Source organism: Podarcis pityusensis (genome assembly GCF_964106645.2).
Source record: "Podarcis pityusensis genome assembly, chromosome: 1".
Taxonomy (NCBI): domain Eukaryota; kingdom Metazoa; phylum Chordata; class Lepidosauria; order Squamata; family Lacertidae; genus Podarcis; species Podarcis pityusensis.
Genome location: NC_138028.1, coordinates 84,820,211 through 84,841,289, shown reverse-complemented (window position 1 = coordinate 84,841,289; position 21,079 = coordinate 84,820,211). Strand labels below are relative to the sequence as shown.

At 47.0% G+C, this 21,079-nt stretch overlaps 1 protein-coding gene and 1 long non-coding RNA gene across 2 annotated transcripts; one reads left to right on the top strand and one right to left on the bottom strand.

Annotated features, from left to right (window-relative positions):
- Nucleotides 1-2,683: 2,683 nt before the first annotated feature.
- UNC93B1 (unc-93 homolog B1, TLR signaling regulator) lies at nt 2,684-17,249 on the bottom strand. The gene is made up of 12 exons (XM_081003485.1): nt 17,167-17,249; nt 16,552-16,652; nt 14,893-15,034; nt 12,233-12,386; nt 11,663-11,824; nt 10,704-10,833; nt 10,397-10,490; nt 8,169-8,293; nt 6,825-7,007; nt 6,458-6,731; nt 5,071-5,189; nt 2,684-4,808 (listed from the first exon to the last, which is right to left on the bottom strand). Exons 1-12 carry the CDS (start codon nt 17,174-17,176, stop codon nt 4,488-4,490), a joined length of 1,815 nt encoding a protein of 604 aa, XP_080859611.1. The 5' UTR covers nt 17,177-17,249; the 3' UTR covers nt 2,684-4,487.
- LOC308476281 lies at nt 4,348-5,437 on the top strand. Its single transcript, XR_013985828.1, has 2 exons — nt 4,348-4,469; nt 4,976-5,437. It is a non-coding gene; the product is annotated as an uncharacterized lncRNA (long non-coding RNA).
- Nucleotides 17,250-21,079: the final 3,830 nt, after the last annotated feature.

The following is a 21,079-nucleotide window of genomic DNA, read 5'->3' as shown; positions in this document are numbered from 1 at the left end:
ATATATGTTAAATGTTCATAAGTGTACCAACCAAGCACGTACATAGATCAGCACAGGAAGACAGACCTGGAACCATTTTTGATCCCAAACTGTCCCAAACTGACCAAATGTTTTCTCTGCAAGGTCAAAGGAAAATGGAAAAGCCTCCCCATTGTCTTTTCCTTCACAAATCCTGTCTTAAGGGTATGTCTGTGTTTGAACAGGGTGAGCCTGTGACCTGACTTAGGAACTAAGTATTTATCATTACTAAGTATTTATCATTACAAAAGAATGGCCAGGCTCCCCAGGGTATCTAATCAAGTAAGCAGGCAATCCAATCAAGTGACCATTAAACAGGTAACCTGTCAGACGAGATAAACAAGTCATTCAGATTTCTGTTTTAGACCACCTTTTCTGTGATGTAGGTATGTGGCGGGTGGTCTTTGGTTACTCCCCTTCTGTGATGTATGTATGATATATGGAGGGGTGGTCTTGAGCTCCAGGGCAGGGAATTTAAAATGTCTATATAAGGCCTTGCGCGCCATTGTTCTGGGTTCCTCCTCCTTTCCTGCATGTGAGGGGAGCACCCTCTTGCAACAGATTAATAAAGATCAGGCTTACTAGCTGCTTTGCTTCTCAATATTCTCTGGCTGGCCTCTGCTATTTTCTCCTACCAATGGGGAACCTACATAAGGACTCTATATGGGCTCTTGGATACCTCATAAGGGGAAAAGGGCAGATTTTGTTTACACAATACAAATGTTTTTCATAAAGTTAGTCTTCATAACCAGACTTCCCAACTGTCATAGAAAATTTAGGGTTGGCTTTTGCACAAAAATATGAGTCACATTGCTCCACTTCACTCTGACCCTTAACCACCACTGCCATGCAACACTCTTCAGGGAGATGTGGCCTCTGCGCTGAAAAAGATCCCCTACAACAATTTTAAGGTTGTTCCCACATGGTATCAGTACAAATGAAGGCTGGTCTATAAATATTTTAAACAATAAACAAGCACATAGATAAATCTCTGCTGAGCTGCCTTTATAATTGTGAGGCCTGAGATTATGATGCAGCATCCTCAGCTGTTGCCATTGGCTACAGACTGTGACATCACAAAAGAACATGGCAACCTAGTGAATATAAATGTGGGCCTTTTACTCTTTCCCAACAGAATACAGAAAGCAACAGCTGTGACATTCAGCATTGCCTGGTCTTTTTCCAAATGGAGGATGTGAATTGGCAGATGGACAAATGTGATCATCTGGCTGTGGGATGCTATGGAGTGATAAGGCAACCTTACCTGATGAGCAGGATCACAGCTTGAAAGTGGCTGATATCCATGGTAAGGAGCTGGCTGATGTCTGGTGATCTATGTAGCAAAAGCTGGCAGATATTGGTGGATGTAAGCTGGTGGAGTTCATATTTGGAAGCCCATGGGTGTCGGAAGGCTGAAGCAGGCTGATATTTGGGAATGGAAGTTGGTTGAAATTCACCTTCAGAAGCTGGTCAACTGAACCTGGTGGATGTTTGTGGAGTAAAGGCTGTTAGGATATTTCCGTTCCTCCTTAAAAAGGGAACAGGCTGCTGTGTGTCACAAGCCTGCATACCTCCTGCTCACAGGGAGTTTCCGTTTTGTATATAGCCTTTGCTTCTGGCTGTTTTCTCGACATGAAAGTAAGCAGTCATGTTTTTCCTTTGTTCTGACCAACGTTGAATAAAGCTGTAAATATGCTCTTCTGGGTGCATCTTCCTTTATGGAAACTCTGCAGAAAGGGCGTGCATGAGTCTTGGAATGTGTCTGAAGCTCGTGTCACTAATTGACTGATGCTGTTCTATGGGAGATCGAAAGATTGTCTGGAGACGACGTGTAGGCTGCCTGATGCCTTTGTCTCCCTGGCAGTATCCCAACAACAGGTTATGGGCCCAGCACGCTTCCGCTGGGCCATTCTGCTTGAACGTGAATGCAGAGTGAAATATGAGTGGATGTGTCTGCTGGAATTATTCATGGATGTTGGTTAGCTTATGCCTGTCTCTCTCTCTCTCTCTCTCTGTGTGTGTATGGAAGGTTTCAAATATGGTCATGTAAGTGTATGCATGTGAAAGGAAACTGGTGGATATTCATGAACAGATGAAACCTGTGGAAGTTAGCAGGTAAATATTTTTCTATATACCTCAACCTGTAGTGTCTATTCTATCTTTTTATTCAAAGACAGATAATGGAAGATCAAATACCTGAGTTTATTATGAGACCTACCTCACCCATATCAGCAAACATGAAGAAAGGGCTGTAAATATTTTTAATAGTTGAAAAAAATTACTGCTGAGGTGTCCCCAGAATTTTCAGGCTCAGGGAGGCTGTGCTGATACTGTTATCTACAGACTGCCTCTGATGTCACAAAAGGACAAGGGGCAGTTAATAGGGGAGCGGAGGGAAGAACTCCAAGAGAATGCGGCTGAAGGAAAGCTGGGGTAGGACCAGCTGGAGGCACAGAAGAGAAATGAGGGTTGGCTCCTTCCTGTCTACTTGAGTTGCCAACTTTTTGGTCTCTCAGGATTCCCATACCTGTCACACCTACACAGATGTAAAACATAGATGTGCCTTTCAATGAGAATTCCTCAATCCCAAATAATTTTATAAGGATCCCTAGGTTTGGAAAAATTCTCCTTTCATTGAAATATATTTGCTGCATCTCTTAAGGTGTTTGCGTCAAGCGAACCTTTACTAATGTATTTTATTTAAAATCATTTAGAAACAGTTCCACCATTTAAAAATATATACAGTGTTGAATTATACAATGTAGAAACACTATAAACAACTAAAACAAAAATACAAAACCAGTAAAACAGTAGTATAAAGGCATATTAAAAATGATAAAAACAGGTTTTGAGGGAACTGGAGCATATAAAAATAGGGTCCGATCTTAAGGATCAGAGAAAGTGGGGGAGGGGATCCTTTACAATCAAGAATATTCCTGGTGCTCCCAGTGGCTCACTGTCTGAGGCACGATGAGCAATGAAGATTTGCGTTTGAACCTCACCTCTGCACACATACCCAACTCAAGAGATTGCCTTGGGGAGGATGTTCTTTCCACAGTGCCCCTACTTCTTCCCTGCCCCAAATATGTACAGTATTGCCTGATTTCCTTTCGGCTGCCAGTGTTATGTCGAGGATTAAACTTGGGTCCTTGCACCAAGAAGACAGGACGCTGTCTTGCATCCCTTCAGGCCACTGGACTACCTAGCTCAGTGTTGCCTTCATCCGGCTTTGCCAACATGGTCCCTGCAGATGCCATGGTGCCCACAATGCCCTGCCAAGCTCCCCTCTGCCCCCCAGTTCAGGATTCAAAGTCTAAGCTTGAGGAAGCTAACCAAGATTCTCTCCTTACTAGGGTTGTCAAACCCACAAGGCAACCTGAAATCTCCAGATGACTGACACCTGTCAAAGCCTCCTTGCACATCACTTCCCAAGCAGCTGGCAGCCAGTCAGTGATGTGCAAAGTGCTTCCCATGTCCTGCACTCAGCACTTCCCAAGCACTACACACAGAGCTGGAAAAGCTGCCCTCTGCAGCGTGTGACTGTAGAAGTTCCTCATGGAGAACCCAAGTCATACAGCCAATCATGTTGCATCTTTACCTGCCCTGCAGCTGACATCAGGTGTGGGGCAGGTGAGTGTAGTTTGGGGAAAATAGACCTCATGGGCAAAATTGGGCCCTGGCTTACAACCAGAGAGCAATCACTGCATGCATAGTGCTCAGGAACTGTGCAGTTGGAAGTTCCTGCTAAGTAAGACAGCTGACACACAGCTGCTGCCAGTCAACTTTTATGCTGAGTACAATTTATCAACAGTTGAAGACAAGGTTCTTTATTGGTTTATCATGTGAGCACTGGGTGTCAAATGAGCAGGATCAATTTTATTGCAAGGTCTTTAGTGGGTAAACTTGCATATTATCAGAGAGAGAGAGAATACCCACCAGCAATAGGGCCAACTGTGATAGGCCACAGAAACACCCTCAGGAGCCAACCTACACAGTAAAAGAACTTATGAAAATGTACCAAGACTTTACTGCCATTTGTTTCTAAAGACTAAGAAAAGTTCGATCTACCGTAATCCCCCTTCTCCCAACCTCCAGGGGCTTACGCATCTAAAGCGTTGACATTTTGTACCTTGTACTTATTTCTCACAATCCACCTAAACGTTTCCATGGGGAGATGCCTGGATATATTGTACCACTCACAGTCTGAAGCTGGAGATTACGATTCCTGCCACATATTAGGCAGGGGAGGCGTGAATAACTTTTGTCAGGAAGTGTGCCTTTGAAGCTTCACTCTCTTCCAACTGTAGCTGAAGTGTCAGGAGCGAGGTAAGGAAATGGCTCAAACACAGCCTGTGGTCCCAACAAAGTTGAAACATGGCAGAAAGAGGATTCAAGTGATGGAGAGAGGCTGATGCCAAAGGCACCTGAGAGTCATGTCCCAACCCAGACAGGTGAGAAAAGGGCAGGCACTAGCCCACATTCTCTCCCCCTTCCCCTCCCAAGGCCTGCTCATAGGAACATCTGTTCCTTCGGCGAGGTCGATCACGGAGGCCACTGGGTTCCTCCCCTTCTGCCTCTTCCTCAGAGGAGTCGCTCTCCTTATCCTCTTCCTTCTCAGAGCCAGTCTCGTCAGAGTTGTCATCGTCCATGTAGCGGTAGCCCCGCACCTTGTGACGGGGCTTGGGAATTTTGGGGAGGCGATGAGGGATCATCTGGGCTACTTTACGCTCCATCCACAGGTAAGATATTACTGCAGCTACCAGAGTAGCGAGCACGATGGATAACTTGGCCTAGAAGGAAGAGACTCCATCAGTTAACACAAAGGTCAGTTCTGCAAATATGACCTAGGCAAAGGAGAACTATCACCTAGGCGCCATTCCATTAACCCTTTCTGCTCATTCCTTCAAGTTCCTTCACAACACTACTGGCTTTAGATTTATTCTCTTATTATCCCCAGGCCAGAGGAACTCTCATCCTTTCAAAGTCATCTTCATATGCCACCAAGAGCCAGAGAGGTCAAAGAATTCATGCAGTGCCAGACTTCCCACTCACCTTCATGGGCAGTCCAGACCAGAGATAAACAACGAAGATGGCTATGGCTTGCCACCAGTGATATATGGTGAAGACGAAGTCCTGACGCTCCTTGTCTTCATAAAGTATCCCCAGGAGTGCTGTAGGGAAAGGGCAGGGAACAGGGATGCAGCAACTAGATTCAGAGACTATTAGCTTTCATTGCCTATCTTATTCTTCACAATCGCCCTTCACCCATATGTGTGTGTGTGTGTATGCGCATGTCCGTGCACGCGCGCATGCACACACACACACGGACCTGATAACCCTTCATGATTCTGAAGAAGCAGACTGTAATCCAATAAATCTTATGCCATAATAAATGTGTGAAGCCTTCTAAGGTGCTACACCGCTGCATTATTTCTGCTGTTCTCAGTACAGACTAGTATGAAAGGTTAGGAAAACAATGCATCTTATAAAATGCTCCCCTCCAAAATGTGTAACAAACCATGGAAAAATATCTTGGGGGCAGTTACTAGGGGTGCTCACGCATGACCAGTCTATAATGCATGTAAACAAAGGAGCTGTACACTCACACAGTTGTTGACATGTAATGTTCAGCTGTGTACACAATAGATCAACAAGCATACAGTGTTTCATATAGACACTTGTACAGATGGAGAAACCACTTTCATCTGTGTTGAGTGCCATGTGTGAACAAGCCCATTATTTTGCTTTACTAGTGATCAATGACACCGTCAAGGGAGACTGAAGTTCACAGAATACACTACCTGCCATTCAAGCAGTTAGAATTGAGCCTCTTCCAGGTAACAAGCATCTATCACACTATTTCAGAGAGTTGTTGTTACCATGGTATTGTCCAGCTCAGCTTGCTGTACCTCCTAGTCCAGAGGAAGCCAAGGTGATGTCCTCCAGATGTTGTTGGACTCCCAACTCCTATCATCCCTGATGATTGACCATGCTAGCTGGGGCTGATGGGAGTTGAAAGTCCAACAGCAGGGCACAGCATTGGCTACTCCTGTCCTAGTCTATGGAAGGTACAACAGCTACTACACCAAGTGCAAGCACTGTTTGCAGCCTCTGCTTCGCATGCAGAAGGTCCCAGGTTCAATCCCAGGCATCTCCAGGTAGGATGGGAGAGAACTGTGGCTGAAAGCCTCGGAAATTGCTGCCAGTCACTGTAGACCAGGGTTTCCCAAACTTGGGTCTCCAGCTATTTTTGGACTACAACTCCCATCATCCCTAGCTAGCAGGACCAGTGGTCAGGGATGGTGGGGATTGTAGTTAAAAAAAAAACAGCGGGAGACCCAAGTTTGGGAAACACTGCCATAGACAATAGTGAGGTAGACAGACTAATGATCTGACTTGGTATAAGACTCCGACACCAAAGGGGTATTGTTTTACTCACAGCTGAGGCCTGTTTTGTTGAGGGCACTGCCAAGACCCCAGAGTGCAGCTACCAGGTAGAGCAGGGCTTCTTCGCCTAAGCTACGGGCCTGAGGTGCCCAGCAGAAGAGGCCGATCAATAGGATGGCATGGACCGATGCTCCGGCAAGCAGGGGAACTTGGCGAGGCAGACACAACATAGAGAGACCCAGGGTGGAGCAGACAGCAGAGGAGAGTCCATAAGCAGTGAGGATGTACGCCATGCGCTCCAGGCCAATGGAGCAGACACCATAGTTCTGGGAAGTGGAGAGGAAGGACCTTTTGTTAGCACAGAGGTACTTGGGTGCCCAGCCCTTCCTGTCTCCAAACCTAAAAGGACTTCACATTACCAGAGTGAAGCCAGTGCAGAAGAAGACCACCTCAAATCCACTGTAGATGAAGAAGACAATGAGGTGGCGCAGGCGGTAGTCCCGCATGTGCTTGAAAGGCAGCTGGAAGATGTTGCCCCAGCCAATGCTGCGCAAATCTATCTCCTCTGTGGGGCGATAGGCTGAGCCACACAGAAGCAACACCTGTGGAAACAGAAAGGTGTGGCACTGAGATATCAGAAGCTGGGCAAAAATGACCAGGGCTCTCCCTGTACTCTCCTTGTTAAAAGGAGGAATGGGGGCAGAACTCAGCCCCAGCCAGCATGGCCAATGGTCAGGGATGATGGAAGCTACAGTCCACAAATTATAAGGAGGGCCACAGATTCCCCATCTCTGCTGGGAATGTTTAAGCATAATTTCCTGCATTGTCCCATCACCTCCCCTGCCAAACATACACATCAGCAGCAGCCAATGATGTGAGGCAGAGAAATATGAAACAAGATGACATCAGAAGTCTGTCTGAGTATTACAGATGGGGCAAAGAGAACTCGACATGGGGCTGCTGTTTTCAATGGCAACCCAGTATCCATATTAATTCTGCCCCTTGCACGGTAAAATAAAGAAATGGATCACATTTACATAGACCAGAGATTTTGTTTATTCATCTCATTTAACCTCATTTCCACCTATGTTAAGGGACAGTTTTGATATGGCTGTATCTTTGCATAGTACCACTTGAAAGCTCTTACCTGGGTCCACAATCCATGTGGCAACAGCAGCAGCAGCAGCAGCAGCAGCAGCAGCAGCAACAATGCTTACCCTATGCTCCAGCCCATACAGGTAGAGCACCCATACCTAGCTAGGTAAAGACAGAGGCAATCCTAGTGTGTGACTGCTGCAGATATACAGGTCAATGCACTGATTCATAGTTGTTTCTGGCTGGGGCATATTCCTCAATATGCAGCCACATAACCTTTACAGTCAAGAGACAATATCCTTCTGAATACCAGGTGCTAGAAACAGCAGGAGGGGACCGTGTTGTTATGCCCATGTCCTGCTTGCAGGCTTTCCATAGCCCTCTGGTTAGCCTATGTGAGAACAGGATGCTGGACTAGATAGGCCACTGGCCTGATCCAGCAGGCTCTTCTTATGCACGTAGGGGGTTCAAGAGGATTGCCCTATCACGTGCACAATGAACACATTTGCTTTGTATGTGATTTACCTGCCAACTGTGTACACATTTTAGGGGCAGAGGAATCTGGGTTGCAGAATGTATTGCTTTTACTTCTGATTTCATGATGACCACAAGCATGGTGAGTTAATCCATGCCTTTGCCCTTGTGCTTTTTTGTCCCTAGCTTCATACCAGGAGCATGGAGAGGAAGGCCACTCCCATGAGAACACTCTCCACCGTGATGAGCTCATTGCTGCGTGGCAGCTTCTGCAGAACTGTGGTGTTGAACCCTGTGAGAATCCCATGGCTGTTGGTCCCTGCAAGGAAAAAACCCAGCACTTTCAGCAACCACAGGCCTAGTTGGGAAAGGGTCCCCAAAGATTAGGATCATGGGTATAAAGGGCAGGGGTGGGAACACTTATTGCCCAGAGGTGGCCATGTATGGACAGTAGGAAGTTGCATGCCAATGGATGAGGCTGGAGCCAGCAGTTGGGAAGGCCTAGACCAGGGGTCTGCAACCTTTAAGACAAAAAGAGCCACTTGGACCCGTTTCCGAAGGAAAAAAAAACTGGGAGCCGCAAAACTTACAAAACAGTAGAAAACCAATTGGACTTCAGAAAAGAGCAACTGAAATGATCCAGGCAGGGTTTTCCTCCCCACCCTTTTAGGTGGGTGCCATTGCCAGTCTAAGAGAACAAGGGAGGCATTCAGGGCGAGTTTTGGCACCGCTTTCTCTAGAAAAATAGCACTGGAATCCCGGGGACTCCCCTGCGTAGAAAGGTTGCAGCATTTGGGACTTTTTAGTTTTGAGGAAGGTTACCAGACGTCCCCGTTTCCTGGCGACAGTCCCCAGATTTACAAATCAGTCCCCTGGCAAAATCTATTTAATAGGAAGTTGAAAAGTGTCCCTGGATTCATTGAAAAAACAAACTGGTAATCTTAGTTTAGAGAAGAGGTGACATGAAAGGAAGTTGGCAAATTATGCATGGAATGGAGAAAGAGGGTAGAGAAAAGCTTTTCCCCCTCTCTTGTGGACCACCAGAACTTGTGGACATCCCAAGAAGCCGACTGTTCAAAGATTCAGGGCAGAGGAAAGAGAGGACTTTTTCACCCAGCGCACAATTGAACCATGGAACTCCCTCACACAGGCGACAAGTTGGACGGTCTTAAAGAGATTCACAGAGGTAGTAGTAGTAAAGGAGCTGGGGGGGTGGGGGTGCGAGGGGGATACGCGGATGCCTCTGAGGGAGAGGATTTTGTCTGTCAGGGGAAGGAAATGCAATGGAGAAACCAAAAGGGATAAGGTGCTACCATTAAAAAAATAAAATAAGGTTTTAACCTAAGAAGCGAGTGGAGGTTAAACCGAGCATTAAGTGGCAAGGGCTGAGGTCCCCTGAGATTATATTTAATTTAGAAAAATGACAATGAGGCTGTTAATGATGGTGGCAATAGTAATAATAGTATTAATAGTAATAATTGCCGTGGGGCAGCAAGCCCCACCCTCACCTCCTCCACGTTGTGGTCCAGGGGGCCCCCAACCTCCACTTCCACCACCGCCGCCTCCGATTGGAGGAGGCGGGTCTGGGGGGCGGGTTCGAGCTGGCCGAAGGCGCCTGTCAAAGCCGGCGAGGGAGTGTCCGACATGTGGCAGCTTCGTAAGCGGGCGCAAAAAGTCCTGTCTGGCTGACACGGCGCTCAGGGACCGAGTCCCGGCAGGCTGCGTTTTCACAGGCATTTTCTGGCAACCGCCGCAAAAGACTTCACGGGATGGCCGGGTACTTTCTACACTTCTCACGCCAGCAGGAAATTGAGGGACACTCCCTCACCTCTGCCCCTGTTTGTTTCCCTGTAATGTGGCTTCTTGCAGCGAGAATGTAATGTATATGTAATGTAAGCTCAGTTTATTCTTTTTATGTTTGTTGTGTAAATTTTTTTGGGGGGAAATCATTCACTCATTTTGTGGCATTTTGTTTTGGCTGCTGGGGGTACATGGGTAGCTCTAGTATCTGCCCCGAGCCGCGACAAAGGTGCAAAAGAGCCACATGCGGCTCCGGAGCCGCGGGTTGCCAACCCCTGGCCTAGACCATTCACTGACTCACTTGTTCCAAGACACTCCCAAAGAAGTTTCTCCAAATCCCTCCATCCTCCTATTTTCCCCATTCATTTTTTTCATTAACTGCACAGGTGATTTTGTTTGGTAACCCAACCTCCTCCCAATACATAGACAGGTAAATTTACAACAAATTCCTCCTTCAATCTGCCCCACCCCCAAGATCTCAGAGAGGCAACTTACATTAAGCTCCAATGGGGGGCGGAGGTAAATGGCTACCTTACAGCAAGTCAGCCAGCAAAACACCTCTTCTGAATGCAAGACAGATGCTCTCCCCACTGAGCTACAGCCCCTCAGCCAGGATACTCACCGCAGTGCTGTACGCTGAAGAGTGTGTGGTTCAAATCAGAGAGGTGCCCCTTTATGAAGAAAAACATGGGAAACTGGGCACAGACAAAGCTCAGCTGGAAAACAGAGAGAATGCAAGATAAACCAACCGTGGGCAGGAGAGAGAGAGAAACCCAACATGTGCAGAGAGTGAGAGGGTGTCTCCTCACTGAACTATATCACTGAGGGCTGCCATTTCCCAACAGACAAGGAGAGACAATGGGGAATACACACACATCCCACTCCACCCCAAAGGTGCATGAAAAAAACCCTTTTAATAGAGCTCTCACATAGAAGATGGCATAAAAGACAGTCTGGAAGCCAACAATGTAGGAGTTGTAGGCCCCACGTGGTGCCCTTTGCTGCTCCTGGACATGTTCCAACTTGTAGTTCGCATATTCATAGTACTTCTGTGCCATCCTGTTGAGGCAAGTCGAACATATCAGATGACCAGGTGAGTGCAACCAGCTGCCCACCTGCTCTCTCCAGGACACACTCTGGGACAGGGTAGGGAGCCTGTGGCACTCCAGATTTATTTGTTTTATCCATTTATAAAAGAAATATGTATACACTGATACATCACAAAAATACATCAAAGCACGACCGAATGAAAACCATACAATAAAAGCATAACAAGTCAAAAACGAAGGTCAGTACAGCCATACTTCAGAAGTCGAATGGAATCCGTTCCGGAAATCCGTTCGACTTTCAAAACGTTCATGAACCAAGGCATGGCTTCCAATCGGCTGCAGCAAATTGGAAGCTGCAGAAACCACAACGGACATTCAGGTTCCAAAGAACATTCGCAAACTGGAACAATCACTTCCAGGTTTGCAGCATTGGGGAGCCAAAACGTTTGTCTCGCAAGGTGTTTAACTTCTGAGGTACGACTGTATGTTTATGTATGCTGTGAGATGCTCCCACCACCCCTATGCTGGCTGTGGATGATGGGAGCAAGAGTCTAAGGACATCTGGAGGGCCACATGCTCCTTATACCTGCCGTAAAACTCCTCCTCCCATGGAAGCTGCCAAGAAATGCTTCTGCAGGTTGGTGCAACCAGAACACCCAAAACCCATTCACCACACTGATGATGAAACATCTCAATGCCAACACTGGTCGGGAATTCACAATATTGTTAAGGAGAGTCGCTAAGTGACCAGAATGGTACTTATGTATGGTAAGGGCCATGCAAAGACACTCGGGGGAGGTCTTTCAATCTAGTGTCTTTCCCTTCTGCAACAGGCTCACCGGGTGACATAATTGCCCATGGAAGCCCAGAGAGGTATAATGGCAGCCCCGATGGCCACGGCCGATGGCACCAAGGTATAGTAGCGTTCCCAGTAGTTGGTGGAGACAAAGAGTGTGTAGACACCCACGGCCAAGAACAGCATCCATTTGGTGCCAAAGAATCTGGAAAGACAGAAAAAAAGAGGTCTGTGTTCTGGGCAGGGCGAAATGTTTTTACAACTGTGAGATTACTTGTGTTCTAGCTACATCAGGACACAGGATTCAGGTTTTTTCACCCCTTCCAAAAGAATGGTGCGTCCTCACTGAGGGTTTTTAGCACTGCCCACTGATTGTTCTCATACTATAAGCTACATAATCTTCCATGCTTCAGAAGGTACATTCCCCCCATCTCTTGTCATGTTTTCGCCCACTTTTGGCAGGGTAAAGTGTGAGAAGTCTACGAGAAAACCCCTAGCATGGGCGCACCCAAAATTTGTATTCCAGGCACAGCTCCACCCCCCAACAAAAAAAGTATGAATAGTATGAAAAGAATTCAGATGGGGTGATCAGGAAGTCACAGCAGAGGAATACCTGATGAGCATTGGAGTGTAGAACAGGGCAACAATAGGTGTGACATTGATGCCCATCAGCATCTTGCTATCAATGTTCTGTAGTTCCAGGTTGCTGTATTTCACCTCTCGGTACGTCTCGTCATAGTGCAGGATGAGCTGCATCTGCAGCAAGCCTAGGGGAGATGACAGGGGCACTTAAGAGTTGGCACAACCTTGTTCAGTACAGGTACCACACTGCTAAACTAGCTCCAAGGGGGGGAAAGCTAACAGTGGCTGATGAAGGCTCTTCTCTCCAAGCGGCAGGGAACATTCAGAGATTGCACCAGGGCTGCAAGATACAGTCATGTTCAGAAACAGAGCTGACTTGTCCAGGATCCCTCTGCTTGCTTCCTCAATGAGTTCAACACCACACTGAGACCCACGCCATCCAACAGGACCAAGTGGGTGAAATCGTTAAAAAGACACCCGTTTTAATATACTCTTGGAAGCTGAGGCAGAGGCCCAGGTTTCATCAGGATGTCAAGCATCATGAGCTGCTTCTCTTCCCTGCCACTGGATCTGCTCCTTCTAGATTGGCAGGATGATACTATTCTGTTATTCTGCTGCAGAGGAATAGTAGGATGCAACTTGCACGTCCTGCTCCTTCACAACAAGGTAAGGTCCAAAACCTTTTGATCTGAATCAAATGTGCAAAATGAAAATGAAAACAGATAGTGCTCCCTCTGGGACTTTGCCACCAGAATGCCCTTGTGAGGAAGGCAGCATATTTTTAGTGCTCCCACATAAAGATACACATGCAGTTACCTAAACATCAGTGTTGCCTCCCATTAATTACCATGTACAAGGACCATGGAAGTGAAGACAAGTTTCAAAACAGTGTTGTTTGGTGGACTGAGCCCCTAAAAACCAAGCAAATCAACACCTGTAATCCCAAAGGGTCTTTATGAACTACAAAGTAGCACTTTCCTCCATTTTATGAAGTAACGGGTGTGCTCCATGCAACGAATCACCACTAGAGATTTAAGTTTGCAACAGGTCACCATTTCGGATTTAATTTTATCACAGCAAACCAACACTTTTCTGTTGGGTTGCAACTTCAGCTTCAACTGAAAGAGGAAATAAAGGTTTCACCCAAGCAGATGTTGCAATCCTGGCTTAGAGACCAGAAATACTGCAATCGTAACAATTGTGGCGGTATCTAAGGAACACACGGCATCATGTCCTAAGCTGGTATAAAATAGCTGTGCTCAGAACCACAGGAAAAGCACTGAGCTGTCACAGGACTGGATCAGCCGCTGAAAACAAAGATAGGGAACCGAACCACAAGAAACAGACAGGCAAGAACACAAAAAGAGCTCATCCGGATCAGACCAAAGGCTCATCTAGTCCAGCATCCCCTTTCCTGTAGTGGCCTCTGGGAAGGCCATGAGCAGAACATGAGCACAAGAGCACTTCTCTACTCGCCTTCCCAGAAACGCTATTCAGAAACATGCTGCCTCTAGTCCTGGAGGTAGTTATGTAGCCATCATGGCTAGTGGCCACAGATACATTTATCCTCCATTCATGTGTTTAATCTCCTTTGAAAGCCATCCAACATGGTGGCCATCACTACATCTTGTGATAGAAAATTCCAGAGTTTAATTATACACAGTATGAGGAAGTACTTCCTTTTGTCTTCCAATATTCAACTTCATTGGATGGCTCCAGCTTCTAGTATTGAAAGATGCAGAAACATCGGTCCATTCCAAATGGTTGTCAACCTGTATCTGCTCTACATCTCAGCAGGCTATAACCTCCCTATGGTGGTAGAGTCCTGCTAATCATCCACTTTAGCCAACAGATCCTGGAGTTTCCCATCCAGCTGCCTGGTCCTTCCATGCCTCACTATACCACTAAATTTGGAAGCTGCAAGTTGCCTTGAGACATCGTTATTTCAACCATTTATATACCACTTAATTTCAACGACTTCTAAGTGATGTACAAGAAGCGCAATATAATGCAAACATAAATCTCGTTAAAATCATAAAACCAGAATTCAGCTAAAATGCCTGATGCAATATATTTTTGAAAAAGTCTTCAGTTGGCACAGGAAATTCAAAAGGGCGGGATCCTGCCTGATCTCAACTCTGCAAAATTAGGTCCACAATGTTGGATGCACAGTTCCTAATGGATACAAGCCATGCATCTGAACCAGAGGGGATTACTAACAGTTACTCCCCTTGAAGATCATAGAATAATAAAATCGTAGAGTTGGAAGGGACCCCAGGGGTCATCTAGTCCAACCCCCTGCAATGCAGGAATCCCAGCTAAACCATCCATGACAGATAACCATCCAACCTCTGCTTAAAAATCTCCAATGAAACAGAGTCTACAACCTCCCAAGGGAGTCCATTCCACGTCAGTGATTAGGCAGGGATTTCAGGGATCAAATTATTTCAAAAATAAATATAAAATAGCTGGTGGGAAAGTCTTTTCGGAAGGCAGCCCTGGGAACTGCAGTTTTCACGACACCCACTTTTACACTTTGCCCCAGAATCTTGGCAATGGATCAATATGACCAGAAAAAAGTTAGCCACACCTGACCTAGAGGTACGGCTGGACTTGCAGGTAGATGAACATCTGATGGAGACTAGGCTATGGGTAGCAGCAGGAGATGAAGACGATGAAAGTGTAGCATACCTAGAAAGACCCCGTAGGTCAGCATCCCCCCCAGGCTGGCCGCCAAGAGGTTCTTGATCACACCAAAGCGCTTGCGGCGGAAGTACTTGCTCTCCTCCTTCTCTTCGTCGTACTCGGCGTGAGCACCCACAAAGTCATCCAGCTAAAGACAGAAGAATCACATGGGGGTTAAGAGAAACACCCTGGTAAACTCACCCCCCCCATGGCAGAGAGCCAGCATGCCACATATCTCAGAGAGGTAAAGGTAAAGGTAAAGGTAAAGGGACCCCTGACCATTAGGTCCAGTCGTGGCCAACTCTGGGGTTGCGGCGCATATCTCGCTTTATTGGCCGAGGGAGCCGGCGTACAGCTTCCAGGTCATGTGGCCAGCATGACTAAGCCGCTTCTGGCGAAGCGGAGCAGCACACGGAAACGCCGTTTACCTTCCCGCCAGAGTGGTGCCTATTTATCTACTTGCACTTTGAGGTGCTTTCGAACAGCTAGGTTGGCAGGAGCAGGGACCAAGCAATGGGAGCTCACCCCGTCGCGGGGATTTGAACTGCCGACCTTCTGATCAGCAAGTCCTAGGCTCTGTGGTTTAACCCACAGCGCCACCCGTGTCCCATCTCAGAGAGAGAGAGAAAGAAATGAGGGCCACTGTGAGGTAGTGGATAGAGTGCCAGACTAGGAGCTGGGAGACCAGGTTTCAAAGCCCCACTTGGCCATCAAGCTCACTGAGTGACCTTGAGTTAGTCTCTGCCTCTCAGCCTAACCAACCTCACAGGGTTGTTTTGGGGATTAAATGAGAAGGCCGTCAACCATGTTCACCACCTTGAGCTCCCTGGACAAGAAAGCAGGATATAAATGCAATAAATATGTTTAGGGAAGTTTTAAATGTTTGATGTTTTAACGTGTTTGTAATATTCTGTTGGGAGCTGCCCAGGGTGGCTGGGGAGGCCCGGCCAGATGGTCTGGGTATAAGTAATAAATTATTATTATTAAAATAAATAAAAAGGCCATGACTTAGGGTGAGGAAGGCACTGCTAGAGAGGGCTGTTCTCCATTCCAAGGCTGTTTTTTGAATTACAGTGGTACCTCGGGTTACATACGCTTCAGGTTACAGACGCTTCAGGTTACAGACTCCACTAACCCAAAAATAGTACCTTGGGTTAAGAACTTTGCTTCAGGATGAGAACAGAAATCGTGCTCCGGCGGCACGGCAGCAGCAGGAGGCCTCATTAGCTAAAGTAGTGCTTCAGGTTAAGAACAGTTTCAGGTTAAAAATGGACCTCCGGAACGAATTAAGTACTTAACCCGAGGTACCACTGTATTATTATTAGGCTGCTGAGAATAAGTGGTATGCACGTGTTCTTGCAGGCATGTTGAAGAGCCAGAATACATGCCCAAAATAAATTTTTTAGCATGTTGATGTGGAGGGGCTTTCCCCCACTCCACATCAAAGAAAGCAAGCCCCTGTTACCCTCATCTTATCCTCCCAAAAACCCTGGGAAGTGGGCTGGGCTGAGTGAGCGAGCTCCATGGCCCAGTGAGGATGCGAAACCTGGTCCTAGTCTGACACTCTCTAACCACTGCGCGGAACTGATCGCATTCTTAAACGCATTGAAAGACAATTTCCATCCATTATGAATACTTTGCTGGGGAGTGGGAGGGGCTTCTTACCTGAACCTCAGGGCCATTCTGGATAGGGCCGTTTATAACGTCGATCCCCTGGCCGTCGGGGGGCGGCCCGTGGCCCGGCGCCTCTTCGTACACATTGCCACCTGCAGGGAACACGCGGCGAGGAAGAAACGAAAGCTGAACACTCCGCGCCTGCCTCTCCCTTCCCTCGGGGCTGCAAACTCCGCCGCAGACTCGGGGGTCCCGGAGGAGCAGTTCGACCAGCAGCTCCCCTTTTTAAAAAAGAGACCCCCCCCCACGTCTAGACCACGTCAGGTTTTCTGCTTGCACCGTTTTACGGCTTACCGGGCAAAGAGAAATACACGAATATACAAACGGAAGTAATAAATAACTAAATCTTTCCTTCATCAGCACTGACACCGATTTCGCGCCGGGACAGGTGGTGGTTACGCTCGCTCCACTTTGGGAGAAAGGATGCTAAGATAAGGAACGTCAGAAAGTTGTGTTGGCATAAAACGGGATTCTAGGAAAGAGAGGGCGCTTCCAAAGGCACACGAAGGGGAAGCGGCGCAAATTCCCAGGTTGTTTCCCCCACCCCCACCCATCCCGGATCCTGATCCAGCTTCCCCTCCCACGCAAGGATCAATTACAGTATACCTGGTTCCATGGCAGCTCCAGAGGCGTCACTGTATCTCAAAAAGTGGAAGGTTCGCTGCGCTTTTCCGGCTCCACTGGGGTGGGCGGGGTGGAGAAAGGGAGGGGGCGAGCTCTTAAAGAGGTAGGAGTATCAGAAAGGCAAGCTAGGGGAGTGGATTCTAGACGTATGTCATATTATACACAGTAGGCGTGTGTGCAAAGCGGTTTCTGTGCTTGCTCTACTTAAACGGCTGCATTAAAACATTGAAATAGTTCGCCCAAAATACTCTTGATAAATCGGGGAGCAGATTACTACTACTACTACTACTACTACTACTACTTTTAATACAGGTACTTATAACAACCGATTTTAAAAAGGCACCTACTCTTCTTTCCCATCCATTTCTGCAGCCTAGATGTGCCTTGCGAATATAGATATATAGATACATGATATAAATATGGTTAGAACGGTCATAAAATTAAAACAATAACAACGCAGGAGGCATGGGATGGAGGAAGAATGGGAGGAGAGTAAGATGTTGCAGTGGAGTCAGTTGCTGCACCCTAGAGCTCTGCGTCTCTGACTCTCTTTTATCACAGTACCTTGACTACTGCAGCGACTCAGCCCCACTAGTCTTCAGGAACAGAGTAACCCAGCCTTTCTCAACCTAGGGTCCCTATACATTTGTGGGACTACAACTCCCATCATCCCTGACCTCTGGTCCTGCTAGCGAGGGATGATGGGAGTTGTATTCCAACACCTGGGGACACAAAGGCTAGATTCTAACCCATTCTCTTCCCCTGTTCCAGGGTCCCTGCTCACAGTCCAACATCCCTACTTTCTTCTGCAGTAGGCAAAGCAATGTGGACAGCTCCCAGGGCAGGATAATTCCTACCCCATCCTATATCAAACAGTTTACTGTGGAGATGAGCACATATTAAAGCAGGACATCTAACTGGCCGGCAGCTGTCAGCTCCCATCTGCACCAGCCAGTATGGCCAATGGCCAGGGATGATGGGATCTGGAGTCTAGCAATATCAGAAAGGCACAACATTTGCTTTCTCTGTAATAGAGAGATGTATGCTGCAAGGCTCAACCATTTTTCTCAAAGTGAGACTTAGCAATAAAGCTTTGTTTTCTCCTTCATCTCTCAATTCCTACCCCCTTCACCCCCCCCCAAAAGCCAAATCTCTCATTCCTTGTAAACATGTAATGCAGGAGCCCAAGTAATCGGGATGTGTTCTGCTGAATTCATTTCCTGTCCTTCAGGCAAATCTAATTTAACGTCATCACTGGGGTTCCTAGAAGAGTTATTGTAGCTTTAACAAGCAAAAATCCAACTGGCTAAATTCTCTCCAGTGTTGCTTTATACCAAAGGAAAGTTTTGCCTATAGAGTATCTCGCTATCATATTCAAGCATGGGAGTCCATGCCAGAAAACAAAGGCGCCCGCTAATCTGGCAAGCTCACTTCTTCACTTGGCCTGTGACACATAAGGATTGTTGCCACAGAGAAAGGCTGTAGCTTCCTCTTCTTCCCTAAACCTTTGCTTCTGCCTTCTGCTCCATGTGCACCTGATCGTGGCTCCTTCCTTCCCCTTTTCCCCTTGCTGGGCATGCAAATAGGTCTGAAAGGGAACAGGGGTGCTGATGGAATGGCTGCTGATGACATGGTCTATTATCTTCCCCAAACTTTCTGTTTTCAAAAGAAAGCTGCAAAAGATGAAGAAGAGGAGGTAGAGAAAGAGACCTGCAGAGATTTGAGGTATTATTTAAGATGCTGGAGTCTTACTATATCAGTTGTGGGGTGAGCGGGTCCAGTAAGGAGGCTTCCCTACTTAGCCCCTGAGCCATTTCAGTCAAGCTACACCCACCTGACCTACATCAGACATCATCTATGATATATGTGTGGGGCAGGCAAAGACATGGCTCCCTGCTGAAAAGGGAGGTGTCCAGGCACCACTGATCATCTGATTGTTGGTATTGGCAAAGCCCTGCCAACAATCAGATGATAAGTGCTTGCAAAACCCTGTGCCTTTGCTAGGGTGGTTTGATTTCAAGTCACACAGGCAAAGGGAAACATCATGGGGATGTCAGGTGGTTGATAAATGGGCATCCCTACCCACCTGTCAAAAGTGGTCAGTGGGGGTTGGGGGACCTAAGCATCCAGCCCACTGCATGTTCCCCACCCCAGGAAAGACAGTACAGACAGAGGATTCTTCTTTGACACAAAGGATTCAACTAAAAGTTTCTTCTGCATTCCATCTGCCCCTACATTCAGCTATCATAAATCCCAGGTTAATATGAATGAAATGTGATTTTTTTAACAAGGGAAAGAGAACGGCTATCTGATGCATGTATCTCACAGGGATCCTGAGTGAGTTCACAAGAGTGAATAATGACCCTTCTGCACAAGTGGAGCTCAGCTTTTTGCGGACTCTTCAGCCACCTGCAAGGGTGAGTAGGTGGAAATGGCTCATATAGGTTTCATTTTCTCCAAGTTCCATTTCTCCTGTGTGTGCTCCCCAAGTTCCCTTTCAACTTCTGCTTTTAAGCACAGTCATTCTCAAACTTTCGTTTTCAGTTCTGTATACTTTGTAGGCAATGTGATAAAAGGCTTTTGTGCACATTTTATTTCAACACATTTTTTTTATTTGTAAGTTGCACTTCCTCTGAAAGATACCAGGGTGAGGTACACCAAACATATGAACTAAATACAATAGAATAGTGCTAAGCACACAAACATAAACAAGTTGCAGATTATTTAAAACAGCAATTCATATACTGTACATATTGCATTGCAGATGATGAGTGCACCTCTTATCTATCAACTTGTGAAACCCTGGACAAATAAGCATTATTACGGTTGGTGTCTGAAGCCCAACAATATGAAAGACAGACACACCGTGGCACCCTGGGGTGCCTTGAATGATAGTCAGCGGTGCCGTGGGCAACACTGGCTTCTGTCCCTCTTTCCTTCCCTCCTTGCATCTCTGCCTCCCAAAGGCTTGCACAGCTGTTTGTTGCAGCAGCCCTGGCTACAAGCTCCTTAGGCAAATGGTGCCTCGGGACTGGCCAGGGGGTACTTACCAGGCCCCTGTGAGGTAGTGTGAGGAGGCACCTCTCTTTGGGGAAGTGGGGGGGGGGGAGCTCAGAGACCAGAGGCAGCAGCAGCTGCTGCCCCTATAACTCCCAAGGAGACGGGAGAGAAGGCTGAGGGAACATTCCACAAGGGAGGGTGTTTGAAAAAGGGTGAGAGGCTCCCAGCTCTGCAGGCAAGGGGTGACATAACTGGGTTCCTGAGCCCCACAGGGGTGTCACAGAAAGAACGTAGTTGGTCAAGGGTGCCGTGGACTCAAAAAGGTTGAAAACCTCTGCTCCAAGGGGAAACCATGGAGAAGAACCTTCTATGCATCCTCTCACCTCAAATCCTGATGGGACCGTGAGCAGAGTTTCCATCTTCCCTGCTGATCTTGAGATCAAATTCGCTGGTTTTTGGAGGAGGTTGTCTGCAGGTATTTAGGATCCAAGGTTTGTAAAGCATCACAAATCCCCAGTAGCCAATGCAAAGCTTTGAGAAAAAGTATTGTACCATTCCATCCCACTGCCCCTGTTAATAACCTGGCACCTGCATTCTGCCCTAGCTGAAGCCTCTGACCATTTTCAAGGGCAGTCCCACATAGACAAGCATATTGCAAAAATCCAAGCAATAGATCACCAGAACTTGAGTTATTGACAGCAAGCTATCCCAGTCCAGGAATGACTAGTTGGTGAACCAGACATAGCTGGAAAAAGGCACTGAGCCTCCAGTGACAACTGTGGATAAAGGAGTACCTCCAAGCTGCAAATCTGCTCCATCAAGGGAATGCCACCCCATCCAAAATGGGCTGTTTCTCCAATTCCTCGATGAAGGAACTGCTTATTCACAGTACCTC

What these genes read in the sequence shown, in the direction of transcription:
- UNC93B1 (XM_081003485.1), bottom strand. An exon ending in AGAATGGCCCTGAGGTTCAG is followed by an intron (nt 15,035 to 16,551) that starts GTAAGAAGCCCC and finishes TTCTGTCTTTAG; the next exon opens with CTGGATGACTTTGTGGGTGC. An exon ending in CTTCAGCGTACAGCACTGCG is followed by an intron (nt 8,294 to 10,396) that starts GTGAGTATCCTG and finishes TTTTCCTTGCAG; the next exon opens with GGACCAACAGCCATGGGATT.